General features: G+C 44.2%; 1 protein-coding gene across 3 annotated transcripts in view; it reads left to right on the top strand.

The window, feature by feature from the left end:
* Positions 1–12,080, top strand: part of MAP3K3 (mitogen-activated protein kinase kinase kinase 3) — a 43,957-nt gene extending 31,877 nt beyond the window's left edge. For 2 of the 3 annotated variants that reach the window (XM_040536723.1, XM_040536724.1), the window contains exons 14-17: positions 1,136–1,267; positions 2,134–2,263; positions 3,885–4,062; positions 6,488–8,427. In XM_040536723.1, coding sequence (XP_040392657.1) covers positions 1,136–1,267; positions 2,134–2,263; positions 3,885–4,062; positions 6,488–6,716 — 669 coding nt within the window. In that variant the 3' untranslated portion in view covers positions 6,717–8,427. Of the gene's footprint in view, positions 1–1,135; positions 1,268–2,133; positions 2,264–3,884; positions 4,063–6,487; positions 8,428–11,285; positions 11,349–11,513 lie in introns of those variants that run through there. The other variant, XM_040536725.1, reaches the window with a different exon arrangement.
* The last annotated feature ends 1,772 nt before the right edge of the window (positions 12,081–13,852 follow it).

The raw sequence follows: 13,852 nt of genomic DNA, 5'->3' as shown, positions 1-13,852 counted from the left end.
CGTTGGTGCCAAGAGCAGGCCTAACTTGGTACGTCGTAAGTTGTACCATGTCTCTGCTGTAAATCAGGCAGTAAATCTGAGCCAAGGAAGAACAGGCTGGAACAGATTTCGAAGGCACTGAAACCCCAAACCTTAAACTATCAGTTGGACCCATTGAGCTCCTTCCTCTGGTTCCGTGCATCTGTGCAGCAGCCAGGTCCCTGCTCTCGAAGAGCTGTATCCTCTCCTCAAGTGAGAGAAGTAAATCTGGCAGCTTCCAGTGGCGCAGGGGCAGAGAGAGTTAAGTGGGACTAATTTGGGGGAAACCATCATTCCTTTTTCCATAAATCCTCGTGCTCCAGTGCCTTTGATGTTCAGCCTGTTCGTTCCCTGGATTCAGCAAGAAGCTGATACTTTTCCTGGGCAACAAACATCTCCAATTCAGTCTGAAACTGTTGGATAGCCTTTTTGCCTGTGCACTATGATACCCTGTTGTCTGTGGCAGGCATAAAGCAGAGAATTAGTTTCACGTGCGTAGCTGCAGATTCTTTGAAGTAAATAAGAGGAAACTGTTTCTAAGGTTGATCCAAGTAAAATCATCAACATGAATCAGAGCAGGACTACATGAGAAAAGAAGTTGGAACTTCTAGCTCCTGTAATCTAGATATCTAAGGGATTGGGGTTCCTGCAGAAAGATTCCTGGCCATTCTGTAGCAATGTATTCAGACCTTTTTCATAACTGAAATTAAAGCGCACTGCCATCAACTTAGTGCTGAGGAGTAAGGCTATTGCTGTATTGTGTGCAAATAATTCCTTCCATCAACTTAGCTGAAGCTATTGAATAAATAGGTGACAGAATCAAGGCAACAAAGGTATTTTGTTTGTTTTGTTGTTGTTTTTTTCTGGTACTAAATTCGTATTTGATACCTCCTCTGTTCTGTTTCTAACATCTGCACTGCTACTACCAACTATACAGGAAGGATTGACTTGAGGCATTGGTGAATGTTTGCCTTTCCCAAGAGCTAGTTGAGCCAATGCCACGGATTAGACTGCATCAGTGTAGTAGTGGTCTCATCCTGACAGTGACAAGGATGGATTTATTAGGATGGAATATTTCCTGAAGTCAGAACCTTATTTTCTCCTTCAACATCCATAGGAAGTGAGTGCCCTGGAGTGTGAAATTCAGCTGCTGAAGAATCTCCAGCACGAGCGTATTGTTCAGTATTACGGCTGCCTACGGGATCGGGCAGAGAAGACCTTGACCATCTTCATGGAGTACATGCCAGGGGTAAGAGCTGAAACAAACTGAGATGGGTGGTTTTGGTGATCGGGACTAAACTTTTGTTTCAGCTATGTACTCTGTCAAACACTGGAACAGGCTTTCTAGTGATGCGGTTGATGCCCCCGTGCCTGTCAGTGTTCAAGAGGCATTTGGATAATGCTCCTAATAATGTGCTTTATCTGTTGGTTAGCCCTAAAGTGGTCTGGCAGTTGGATTTGGTGATGTTTGTAGGTCCCTTCCAACTTAACTATTGTATATTTCTATGTTGTGTCCTGTTAGGTATGTTCCCTTCTCATACTGTGTTACAGTGCCACTGCTTGCTTTTTATTCATGCCCAAATCACCTCTTTATTTTTTTTCCTAAGGTGTCTTGTAGTTGAAATACATTCTGTTCATTCGTCACTAAAGCTAATTCTTTCCTTCAGTCTAAATTTGTTCTGCCAAAGTACTTGAAAGAGCTTGGGCCAACTTGTAAATTGGGCTAACTGAATTAGCAGAGTCATACAGTGCAGCAAATTAGCTTAAAAATGACCCTGCAAAAAAGGGAAACCTTTGACCCAGATCTGTCTGCTGAACTAGTTTATTGCTTGCATCCACAGACAGTTGTATCAACACAGCTAGAGGATGGAGGAAGCGCAAAGAACCTCCTCAAGCTATTTCTGCTGTAAAGCACTGTCCTTGCTTTTCTCAAAAGGGGCTTCATAGGGCAAGAAGTTCTGAGAGCCTCACAAAAAGGCTTTAGAAGAGGCCAGAATTCATTACTTGTGCTGGTCGGGTATATAACACAGTCGCAGCTCTGGGAATTGAATGGAGACTGCAAGATTTGTGGTTTGTCATTTCTTTGCCAATCTGTTCTGTTTGTTTTTGGTGCAGGGGTCAGTGAAAGACCAGCTGAAGGCGTATGGTGCTCTCACGGAAAATGTAACCCGGAAATATACTCGCCAGATTCTTGAAGGAGTCTCGTACCTTCACAGCAACATGATTGTGCACAGGGACATAAAGGGTGAGATCAGCTGGTGATTTATATATATATGCCACGTGCTGAAGGAATTCTGGGGAAAAGAAGCCAAATGTTAAATATTCAGTATCCTGGTTGTGGCTTCTTAATAGTGCTTTGCTCAGATATCCCTTTTTGTCTTATATCCTGTCCAGGTCTTAGGGATGGAGATATTCTGGGCTGGGCAAGGGAAGTTGGGCTGTTTTCTCTACAGGACCTGGGAGTGTGGCAGTTGGTGTTTGTAGTAAGGAAGACTGGAAGCCTCTAATTCTTAGGACTACTGAGCTATAACTCCACCCCGGTAAAATGAGGTTAAGTTGCCACCTGACTTTCACTGCTCCCGTAACACATGTTCATTTCCCTGTTGATTCCCTTCTAATTTCCTCTCTGACCAAAATGCCATTTCTCAGCTGTTAAGCATACCAATTGCTGTAAGAGCTCAATGCCTGCTTTTGACAGTCCTGCTTACCTCAGGCTCTTGTGACTTCTTTCCTGCTCTGTGCAAGACTTTCCATATACAACTTGCGTGATCAGCCTTTAGTTGTCCTCTTCCCAATGTAACCCCATGGAGCCAGGCAGTCTCCTTAAGAGTTAATGTCAACAGATGTGGCAGACACCACACACATTTTTCTGTGCTCTAGAGGGACAGGAGCATTGCTCACTGTAAGAAAAATATCTTCTTGTTCCTGCCTATAAATCTTCATTGCCTCCCCTCTAGGGTTGGCAAAGGAAAATGAGCTGCTTATTCTTGAATAACACCTTATATATTGCTCTTGTGGTGCTCTTTACCAAATGATCTGCTACCGATGGATTATTCACTAGTCTTCACCCATCTTCCAGACCAAACTGTTCATTTGTCCCTAGGGTGCTGGATGACCAGACTTGCTATTCCGAATTCAGCTCTCCCACTGGGGAAGTGGAGTGGTAAAGCACAGATGCATTTTACTGGGGGGCAGAAGGAGTTCACATAGGCATATACCAAATAATGGCAACAAAGGGTTCTTGAGCTTATTGCAGCTTTGGAGGAAGAATTGTTTTTGGTGTCTAAGCCTTAGCTTGTATCCACACACAAGCTATCCTCTAAGTTTGCTTTTTTTTTCCTCTGTGTTTCATGTTCAGGACCTCTGACCAAGTGAAGTGGAGATTGACTTGTTTATTGTAGGAGTTCAAAGTGGTTTAATTAGGTACATCTGTTAACCATTGCTTTCTGGTCAGCTGGGTATATTCACCAAAGTAGTATCCAAATAAAATCCTTTTCTACACAGCTATGAACTATCAGAGACATTGGCCTAGGGGCCCTGTATAGGCTGTCTGAGCTGTTTACAGGCACTGTTAACAATGACAGTGCTGACTCAGCTCTCATTTCCCCTCCCCCTTTGCTTCCTTGTGTTTTTCCCCTGAAGTTTTTCCCATTTGCAGCCATTAGCAGTTGGCTTGTCTACAGCCTGAAATAAAGCAATGATGTTTAGCAGGTCACCTGAGGCTTAACGGGTTGAAAGCCATACCATGAGCATGGGTATTTCTGGGTTGGATATCAGCTTCGTAGGCTGCAGATCCAACAGCTGGATTGCATGAAAACATCTGTCTCGATTCTTTTTTTTTTTTCCCCTTCTTTTTTTTTGTCCAGGAGCCAATATTCTCCGTGACTCTGCTGGGAATGTGAAGCTTGGGGACTTTGGGGCCAGCAAACGGCTGCAGACAATCTGTATGTCTGGAACAGGCATCCGCTCTGTCACTGGCACACCGTACTGGATGAGCCCAGAGGTGATCAGCGGAGAGGGCTATGGAAGAAAAGCAGACGTATGGTGAGGGATCGACTTTCTGTCTGTCAATCAATTTAGAGCTTTTCTGGAGTGAGATAATAGAGATATGTATGTTATTCCTAAGATAATAGACATACACGTTCTGTTATCCCTATATATCCAAATTCAGATTTAGTCTGGATCAAAAGTGAGAGCAGTTAAAGGTGAACTTAAGTAGTTGGTTTGAACTTAAGACATGACCTGCTGCAGGCTGAGCTGTGCAGTGTCAACACACAAGTGCCCATTTAGTGTTTCAGTAACAGTTTCCGTTCGTTCCTCCCTCAAACTGATAGCCAGTTCTCTAACTTTCTGGTGCGAGGTTTCCACCCCTCTTATATCCCTTATGTTGATAAGAGACCGAAGTTTGTTTGGGGAGAGTCCATTCATTTTGTTTTAAAATGAGAGGTATGCTTATAACACTGGAAACGAACAGAATTTGAGTATGTTGACAAAGCTTTAAAGGAAAGATGCCCGAACCTGGAATAACACACAAGGTACAGGTCAGATCAGAGGTGATCTGAAGCATGCATGAGTGGAAACTGTAGCCATGCTATTATTGGCATAGCCAAGAAACAACCTCTTTCGAAAGGAAAAAGAAAATGGTCCTGTGTCAAAATGTTAGTTTTGGAGGCCTTAAAAAGGTGAGATTATAAAACCAAGCTAAATGACAACAACAAAAGGTATGTTTGTGTCTCAGCAGTAAAGAAAGGTCTGTGCTATTTCCCATACAAGCAGCAAGTGGAAACAGAGCTGAAATTTTCTCATATGCAAAGAGTTAAGTTTTGCGTAGTCTCCCAGTTGGGATGCTTTGGGAGAGAACGGAGCACGTGCCCTTCCCCCTGGATTGCTGCAGTTGTGGATTTCCTCTCGGTGCTGACATCGGTCCATTCCCATCAAAGAGACACTGCCGTTGGCTGGGCTCCAGTTCCTACAATCCCCATCGTTATTTAGGGGGGTCAGAATTTTCCAGTGCAACGTTAGTCCCAGGGTGGATGCGTATGGCCAAGAGGCTCAAAGACGTAACAAATCTAGCCACCTGGCTTTCTGCCACTGCTGCAGGCCCCTCTCCAATTTTCTTTTTCCTAAATAGCAGAATATGTGAGCTATTTGTTATTGCTGGAGTGACTTGACATGAAAAACATTCCTGCTGTTTGCTGAATATCTTAAAGAAACCGGATCTGCTTAAACGGTATAAATCAGTCTAAACAATAATATATCCCTGCTTGCTCTTGAGCAAACCCCCAGCATTTCAGCACACATGGTTTGCATTTTCTGTACTCTCTTCGAGTAAGACTTAAATGGCTGGAAACCAGTGTAAAATTTTCACGTTGGAGTTTTAAACCTTGTCAAGAAGTCATTTCTTGCATATTCACTGGATTTAATTCCTTTCCTTCCTTGTCTTGGCAATTGTTGCAAGTCTGCCTCTGAAAATGTCTTTTCTTTGCATTTCACTTCAAAAGAAGGTGTAGTTTAAAGGTAGAAGAAACAATTTTGCTCTTTCAGTGGAACAGTGTGATCAGAACACAAAACTGGATGTTTGAATTTCACTACCTTTGCTTAATCTGTGGCCTTGAGGAAGCAATCAATCCTTTTTGAACAAAGAAAGGGTCACTGCTGTACTACAGAAACCTGTGAAAGTATCGGTGTCACACTCACTTCAGAAAGGTGGCTAAGCCGTGTCTGTCCTCATAATCACGTTCTTGCCTTGAATTACCCCGCAGAGCCCCATAACTTCACTGGTTGTTTTTCCCTAACGTATTGATGCATCTGCCCTACTGGCGTCTTAATTTGCTGCCTTCTCAGTTTGGAGCTGTTAAGATTTTAATTACTTTTTGACTGTGGCGGATGCTTGGTGTCTTATGGAGATAGGAGTTTTCTCACATGGTTATTCTGAGGAAGTGCAATGAAAAGGGGTTTTGCCGAAATGGCTTTGTGGTGTCGACCAGCTGTGATTCACTGGACCTTAGCTCAAAGTCAGTTTTCTACCCTGTAACCCAGCAAGTGCATTTGAGATAGCAGCAGCAGGACCTGAAATACCACTGAGGTCCAACAACAACTTCAGGGGCATCTTGTGTGCAGCTCTTGTCCCCCGTTGTTAATACAAACGTTTACTGAGAGTAGAATTTGGGCGAAGGAGAGCCGGACAGATGGCGCTTTGCAGTTCTCAGTGCAGCGAGAACCTCGGTGGAAACCAGCCTCCCCGTCTCAGCACTTTATTGCTAGCCTGACAGCGGTAAAAGCAGCGATGTTGGCAGATCTGGCTCAGGATCTGTGCACACATGGCGTTTGCTGAGCACAAAGCCATTTTATAGCTGTTTTCAGGGCAGAGCTGTACCTTGGTGCTGCCTGTTTGGAAGTTCTCTCTGAACACTGTGCGTTATTGTGTCAGTTGGTTCTCACTTCTTTTTTTTCCTGTCTGCTTTTCCAGGAGCCTCGCTTGTACTGTTGTGGAAATGCTGACAGAGAAACCACCCTGGGCAGAGTACGAAGCCATGGCAGCCATTTTCAAAATTGCCACCCAGCCAACCAACCCCCAGCTCCCTTCCCACATATCAGAACATTGCCGGGACTTTCTAAAGCAAATCTTTGTGGAAGCCAGGCACAGACCCTCTGCTGAAGAGCTGCTCAGACATCAGTTTGCACAGCTCCAGTACTGAATTACCTCCCTCGCTCGCAGCTCCTGCTGGGCTTTCAGTGCCCCGCCTGGTCTAGTTGCAACTGCCCGTCGTGGTGCTGCATCTTCAAAATGCCAACTCAGCTGTCCTAGTCCTTCGGGGAATTTATGCCAGGGAACCTAGGGTCTGCCCTTGTGCCTGATACCTTTGTTTGCTGGACTAATGTTTGTTCTACCGACAGCTGTCCGAACAGAGCTGCATTTTTGCCCTAGTTACCTTGATGTGAAGCTGTAGCTGGCTGCATGTTTTCTGCAGGCCCAAGAATGGGAATCTACGAAGTGTCTCGCTGGTTGAACCTAGAAGAAATCTGAACCAAAGTGGGAACTGGAAGAGCTACACTATTCAGAAACGTGCAATGGCTACCCAGGCCAGCTTTCTCCAAGTGGCTACTCGTGTGGGTCACTGCTTTCCAGACTTCTAGGGCTTTAGAGGCATCTGTAGTACATGAATCCAGCAAAAAGCCATGTGTCATTGAGCATGCGCTCACTATATTATATATTTTTCTTCTTAAGTATTCAGCATCTGAAGGTGTTCAGAAAATATTGATTCAAAAGTATGTGAATAGTGTTATTTTATAATGAAACCATGGATTTGGGGGTGGGGGTGAGGGAGGTCTTTCTAGCTAAATGTCAGGATAATCAGAAAAGTTTCAGCAGAATGCAATCACTCTAGGGTCTAGGATAAGGGCTCTCCCATTGACATTAGAAAAATCCAGAGCTTGATTTCCAAGGCTTGATCTGTCCTAGCGTTGAGACAGTGTTGGTTAGCTTGTGTCCTCATAGCCAACAAATCTGTGTCCCATGTTCATCTCCCTGAGACTGTTGGGTCTAAACAAATCCCTTCTGGAAGGGAGTTGTGCAGAACAGCTTTGTGTTGTACCTATCTTTTTGGCAGGTAACTTTTTACCATCCCTTAAACCAAAGATAGTTTACCTGGCGCCCAGGAATTTACTTCAGGAAAAGCTTACAAGTTTCTTTGATGGCCTGGCCTGATGGAAAATTAAGAAAATAGGTTGCTGTTTTTTCACGGGGAGAATTTGCTGGATACTAGTTTTACTTGTGCACAGTAAGCTAGAGTCAAGCTCAACCCTTCAGCAAGTGTTTTGTTTTACAGGTGTGCAAGTGTTCATTTAAGGTTTCCATAAAATATTTTCGTCCTATTTAAATAAGCTTTTGTACAAATTAAGTCAAACAGTGAAACAAAGAGAACACTTGTAATGGTAGCATATTTGTAAAACTATCTGGCCAACAAGAGAGTTGCAGAAATCCCCAGGCAGGTACCAGCAAGATCTATCCAAGTCATTTTGCATTTGAAGTGTTCACGTCTGATACCAGATTTCCTGATGGCTCGCTGGCCTCAAACACTGTATGTTGATTGCGGCACCCACAGTCCTCATTTCACGCAGAAGAGCAGTAGTTTTTAAGTGCAGGAGATCTTTGGCTAATTATACGATTTCTGTGTGAAATTAAACTAAGAGAAGAAAGCACGTTACTAGCTAAAATATTGCTTTATAGAGCAACATCAGAGGTGTTCTGCTCTTGTATTGGAAACCATATTAATGGTCCACATGCCTCCCCTCCCCCTCCTAAAAAAAAAAAAAAAAGAAAATCACTTTCATAATGCAGTAAAATTAACAGGAGTTCATTTGTTCATTTTAAGTGAAAGCTCTTAGCAGGATAAGGCAAGTTTTAATGAAACCAAGCTCCTTAAACACCCAACAAATAATATGTGAAATTAGAAGAGGGAACTAAAAAGAAGAAAGGCCCTGAAAGGCTTTAACAATCTGACGTGTTTTTTCTGTGCCAAACTCAGAGCAATGTGTAATCAGTGAAAGAAAGCTAGTGTTGGTTTCCCTTTTGGCTCTCCTGCACCACTACAAGGATGCACTGTTTAGGGTGCAGGCACTTAGGGGGATTTATTTTTTCTTTTTTTATGAAAGCCCTTGTTCCATAATTTATTTAATTCTAGTGAGAGCACTTCTATTGATCTCTTTAAAATCTGGAACTTGACTCCAAATTGTCCAGACACATGGCCTGACTTTTGGCCTGCACTTCACTGTCGCTTGCACCAGAGGGAAGTGAGGGCGTAACACTACTATTCTGTTTTGGGGAGTCATTTACACCACTTTGCTGTGGCGTAAATGGCTGCGTATGCTGCAGAGGGATGTGAAATCATTCCCGTAGTCTCGACAGAAGTAGGGTGGTCAGCACTCCTGTGGGGCCCAGTAGCACTCTTCAAGCCTTGCAACTAGCACCTGAACATACCAAAGATTGGAATCTTTTATTTTCACACTTGAACCCACAGGCATAAAGCAGCGACCTAGACTGCAGTGATCCTGTCCGTGTAGGTTTCTCTGTACCCTCGGCTTGTCCTCACCAAATCGAGACCTCCTTCCGTGGTCTTTCCTTGCCATCCCACACATCGTGTCTTGGGAGAATGGGGCATGAGGAAATGGTGTAACTTTTAGTGTTTCAAAGCAACTAAATCCTCAGGATCTGTTGTGGCTTTTACCTCATACGCGGCATGGAAGGCTGTGCCAGAGCAGAGCAAAGAGCGTCGTGGGCTGATGGGCTCAGTCCTTTCCCCGTCAGAGCTTCTGGGCCTTCCCACCACCTATGCTGAGATGTGCCTACTCTGTATACACTTGTAGTCCAGTCTGTAGTAAGGAAAGTCAATAGCAATTGTACAGTGACAAGAGAACATGGGGTGCCAGCTTGGACTTCTTGTATTCCAGTACCTGACCCAATGCCACCCGTTCGGCACAGGAACAAGCCAAAGCATTACTTGTATGTTTGGAGATGCACTTTTATGAATGTAGTTTATATCGCTCTTTTTTAGCTCTTTTTACATCATGTAAACGGTGATGCCTCATACTTTTTTTTTTTTATTTATATCGTAAAAGATCATATTTGGTGATTTTTATATATATCGACTCGACTGTTACGGGGTAGGGGGGAGGATGGGAAATTAATTTGACGCCTTTATGAATTTAAAAAGGAAAAAAAGCAGCTGGTTTTGCAGAGAATTTGCTGATGGTTTATAACAAGTAGAGCCAAGCCAAAATGCATTCTTTGTTTCCTCACAGCCTTCTTGATTATGGAAAAGGAAGATCAGGATTCCTAAGTCCACTGCTACAACGAATAAACATGGGGCCAGCATTTATACTACAGTCTCTTTATACAACCCTGACATCAAAAAACTTTCAAGTGGACATAAATGTAATTATACCTCTAAATTGAATTACATCTGGCCTCTTTATCCTGGCAGAATTGGAAAAAAAAATGGGGATAAACTTGTTTAGGGGAGAGCGGAGGAGAGAGTGCCAGGCTAACAGAAAGCTGTTGTGTCCATTTCAAATGTCATTTTGTGTTTTCAGCTCTTCCTTCCTGGGAGGCAGATACGGTGAATATTTAGTATTGGGATTCTTCATGGAAGGTGCTGCAAAAGTGGAGAAAATTCTGCCTGAAGAAAAATATCTTATAGGAGTATTATTATCCTGAAACAGTTGTGAGTCTGAGCAGGAAAATGTCTGATTCCCATCAGAGAGGAGCTTGGGGGAATGGGGACTTTGGCTATCCATGAGCTTGTTAGGAAGCAAACTATTGGCATTTTGGTCTTGGTGTGACGATTCTGTGCATTCCAGGTTACTAGCTTCTTCTCCACTAAATCTGGTCTTTGCCTATTCTAATTGTTGTAGGTTGCAGCACTTTGGATTTTTTCACATTTTTGGAGTGGTATTCCAAAGAACTTGAAGATGCTCCAAAGAGGTTCCTTTGCCATTAATTACCAAAACAAATTAACCCAAAGGGAAATTGGTACCTGCTCAGGTGACACACGTTATTTCCAAGTGCCAAGAGAGCCAGGATAACTTGTGAAACCTCAGTAACTCTATCCCTGCTGTACAGGCTTTCACTGGTAGGCAAAGGCACATTTAAAGCTGTGCAGGGGCAGCTGAATGAGATCCCAGTGACTGGTTATTAGGTTCATAGCTGCTGGGTGGAAAGGTTTTATGTATTTGATTATGTAGGCCTGTGGCTGTCACCTTGGTACCTGCCCTTGGAGCTGGGAGTATTCAGTCTGTCTAATATTCAGAGGAAAGATTGGTGTTGTCTGTGGTTTAATGGCGTTTGGGCTTCAGCTCTCTAAACCCCAACCTTGTTCAGGAGCAAATCTCACCAAGCAGCTCTGAATTCCCCAGTTAGAAAAGGCAGATGCCTAGGAGGCAGTTTAGAAAAGGATATCGTTGTGTGTTAACACCTGTCTGACATAAACCATGCAGAGCAGGGAGAAATTGCTTTAACCTGGATTGTGCAGAAGACCTTGAACCAGTAGTCTATATATACCGACCGGGGGCTTGCAGTGCAAAGCCAGGCCAATGTATCGTTTTATTTACAATAAAATTATCATTTATATGAAAGTCTTTCTGGTGGTTGTTTGCAATGTAGTGTCTGTTGCTTCCCATGTAAATGATGCTTCTGGATAAGTAGATAAGGTAACAAGTTTTCCTCCTAACTGAGGACCTTAACTGAAGGAAGAAATCTTTCATTTCAGGAATTTATATTTTGGGACAGACGGAGGAGTGTCCTATTTATGAAGCATTGCTTCTTGGATCGGGTAAGTGTGTGTCATCTACAAGGCTGCCTCTCATGAAGGTTACATTCATCCATTGTCTCTCTTCAGAGAGGTAGAATGGCTCTGTCTAGGTATTTATATATAAACCACAACACCACTGCCCCTGTTGTAGAGTGTAAAAATAGCTGTCTTCGTTTCACCTTGCAGGAGAGTAGCTGGGCTGGTTCATTAGCGCTTCATTTGGAGATCCTAGTGATGGAGAGCAGAAGCTGAGGCTTGCGTTTGGATTGTGCTGTGGTGTTGAGTTCTTTAGTCCAGGCCTGGGTCTGTAAATGGCCCTAATTCATTGGTGCCTACGAGGGCAGATTGTCGTCAGGTGTGGGAGAGGGACCTAGGCAGTTCACAACAAGACTGTGAGGAGATGGTTTGTGTGGCAGTGTCTGCCGTGGAGTGTTTTACTTGGGAGTGCCCCTGAGGAGGTAAGGTTAAGTGGGTAACTCCAGTTCTAGCTCGTGAAGCTCAGCCTGCTTGGAAATGTGTTTATTCTACATATCTGGAAACAGTTCCTGAATTGTTCCTCCTTTGTGTTGCCATTTTAGAAAGCAAAAATTTGGAGGAGTGTGGCCTCTGGGCTTCAGGCAAATGTCACGAGGTCCTCTGCCAGAACTGAAGCCTCCCAGCAAAAGTGGGGGACTCTGAGTAGCCTCGCATTTGGTGTGCTAGGAATTTGGGACAGGGTAAGCTTAGCTGTCCTGGACAAGGGAGTGGGTGACCACATTTCCAACTATTTTCAGGCTTTATTTTTTTCCAGCATACTATCTTAGGAAAGGACAGAAATAGTGCTCCTATAAAATTCGTCTACACTACTTGCTCAGATACTCATTTTTTCCTGGTACTATTCTCTCTGTTTATGCGTCTCCTAGTCTTCATTGTCGCTGCCACTTGAGCACAGTGGTTTGAATGCCACCGGGGTCCCTTGGGATGCTGGCCCCCCCAGGCCCTAACCACAACCTTCCCTGTAGTCGCCTTTTCACAGGCCAGGCTATAGCTAGTTGCTATGCCAATTAAATACTGCAATATTTGTTAATGTAAATTATGAACAGATAAGAATAAATAGGTTAACAAGGTGATGCAATAAAAGCCCCGGTACATGAAACAAGTACACGCGTGGCACTTGTGTGCTCTTCCAGAACAGATGAGAACCAGACAATTGAAGCTGTCCCAGAATAAAAATGTCATGTGGAATTAGAAATAACCATCTCCCGCTGCTTCCTGACACCCTCTCTGTGTGTTAGAACCTGTACTGAAGGAGAAGCTTAGAAACCTGCAGGCCCTGAAAACCACTGTTACTGCAAGAGATCCTTCTCAGAGCCGATGCCTTTGTTCTCCTCCCCACTTGGTTTGTTCAGCAGTAACATTTTCCCACTCTACTCTGCGCTGGTGCGGCCTCACCTCGAGTACTGTGTGCAGTTCTGGGCACCACAGTACAAGAAGCACATTAAACTGTTGGAGAGTGTCCAGAGGAGGGCGATGAAGCTGGTGAAGGGCCTAGAGGAGAAGACGTATGCGGAGCGGCTGAGGTCACTGGGCCTGTTCAGCCTGGAGAAGAGGAGGCTGAGGGGAGACCTCATCGCGGCCTACAGCTTCCTCACGAGGGCGAGTGGAGGGGCAGGCGCCGATCTGTTCTCCTTAGTGACCAGTGATAGGACCAGCGGGAATGGTGTCAAGCTGCAGCAGGGGAGGTTTAGGCTAGACATCAGGAAGAGGTTCTTCACCAAGAGGGTAGTCGCACACTGGAACAGGCTCCCCAGGGAAGGAGTCACTGCACCAAGCCTGTCAGATTTTAAGAATTGTTTGGACTGTGCACTTAGTCACATGGTCTGAATTTTTGGGTAGACCTGTGTGGTGCCAGGAGTTGGACTCGATGATCTTTATGGGTCCCTTCCAACTCAGGATATTCCATGATTCTGTGATTCTAACATTTGCTTTGTGAACAAGAGATGCACACCTCAGGCCTGTAGGATGGCATGTTTTCCCCTGGACTCCCCTCCCACTCGCCCCTCTAGGAGGTAGCTAGCTTATTTCCATAAATACAGCGTGTGCTCCTGACTTGAATCTTCACCATGCCTGTCCTTGGGTGGTGTTGGAGCCAGAGCTGGGAGAGGAAAATGACTCCAAGCTTGGGTTGAAGGTGGATACGATCAGCCCCAAAACACTGATCAATGCACAAAAGAAATGCAGCTAAAAACCTCCACTGCCTTTATGTTTTCGTGGTAATTTGTGTTACATGTATAGCATGGCTCAAGGGAAGGTGACTTAAGGTAAGTTTCCTCTTTAAAGCCAGAGCTAAACAGTTCTGAAGCAAATGTAATTTTGAATCTCTGAAGAGATTGGTTATACTACTCTGCTGTGGCTATTTCTGTGAGGATAGTAAAGTCTCAACTAGGAACAACGTCTTCTGGATTTAATATCGCTTGGGTGTGGGTGTATTGCATTATATCCAGGAAATGCTGGCACGGTTAGCTGTCATGTCACTTGTTCTTCTG

This window comes from Cygnus olor, chromosome 25 (genome assembly GCF_009769625.2).
Source record: "Cygnus olor isolate bCygOlo1 chromosome 25, bCygOlo1.pri.v2, whole genome shotgun sequence".
NCBI lineage: Eukaryota > Metazoa > Chordata > Aves > Anseriformes > Anatidae > Cygnus > Cygnus olor.
The sequence above is the reverse complement of the archived record's forward strand: the minus strand, read 5'-3'. Positions and strand labels throughout refer to the sequence as shown.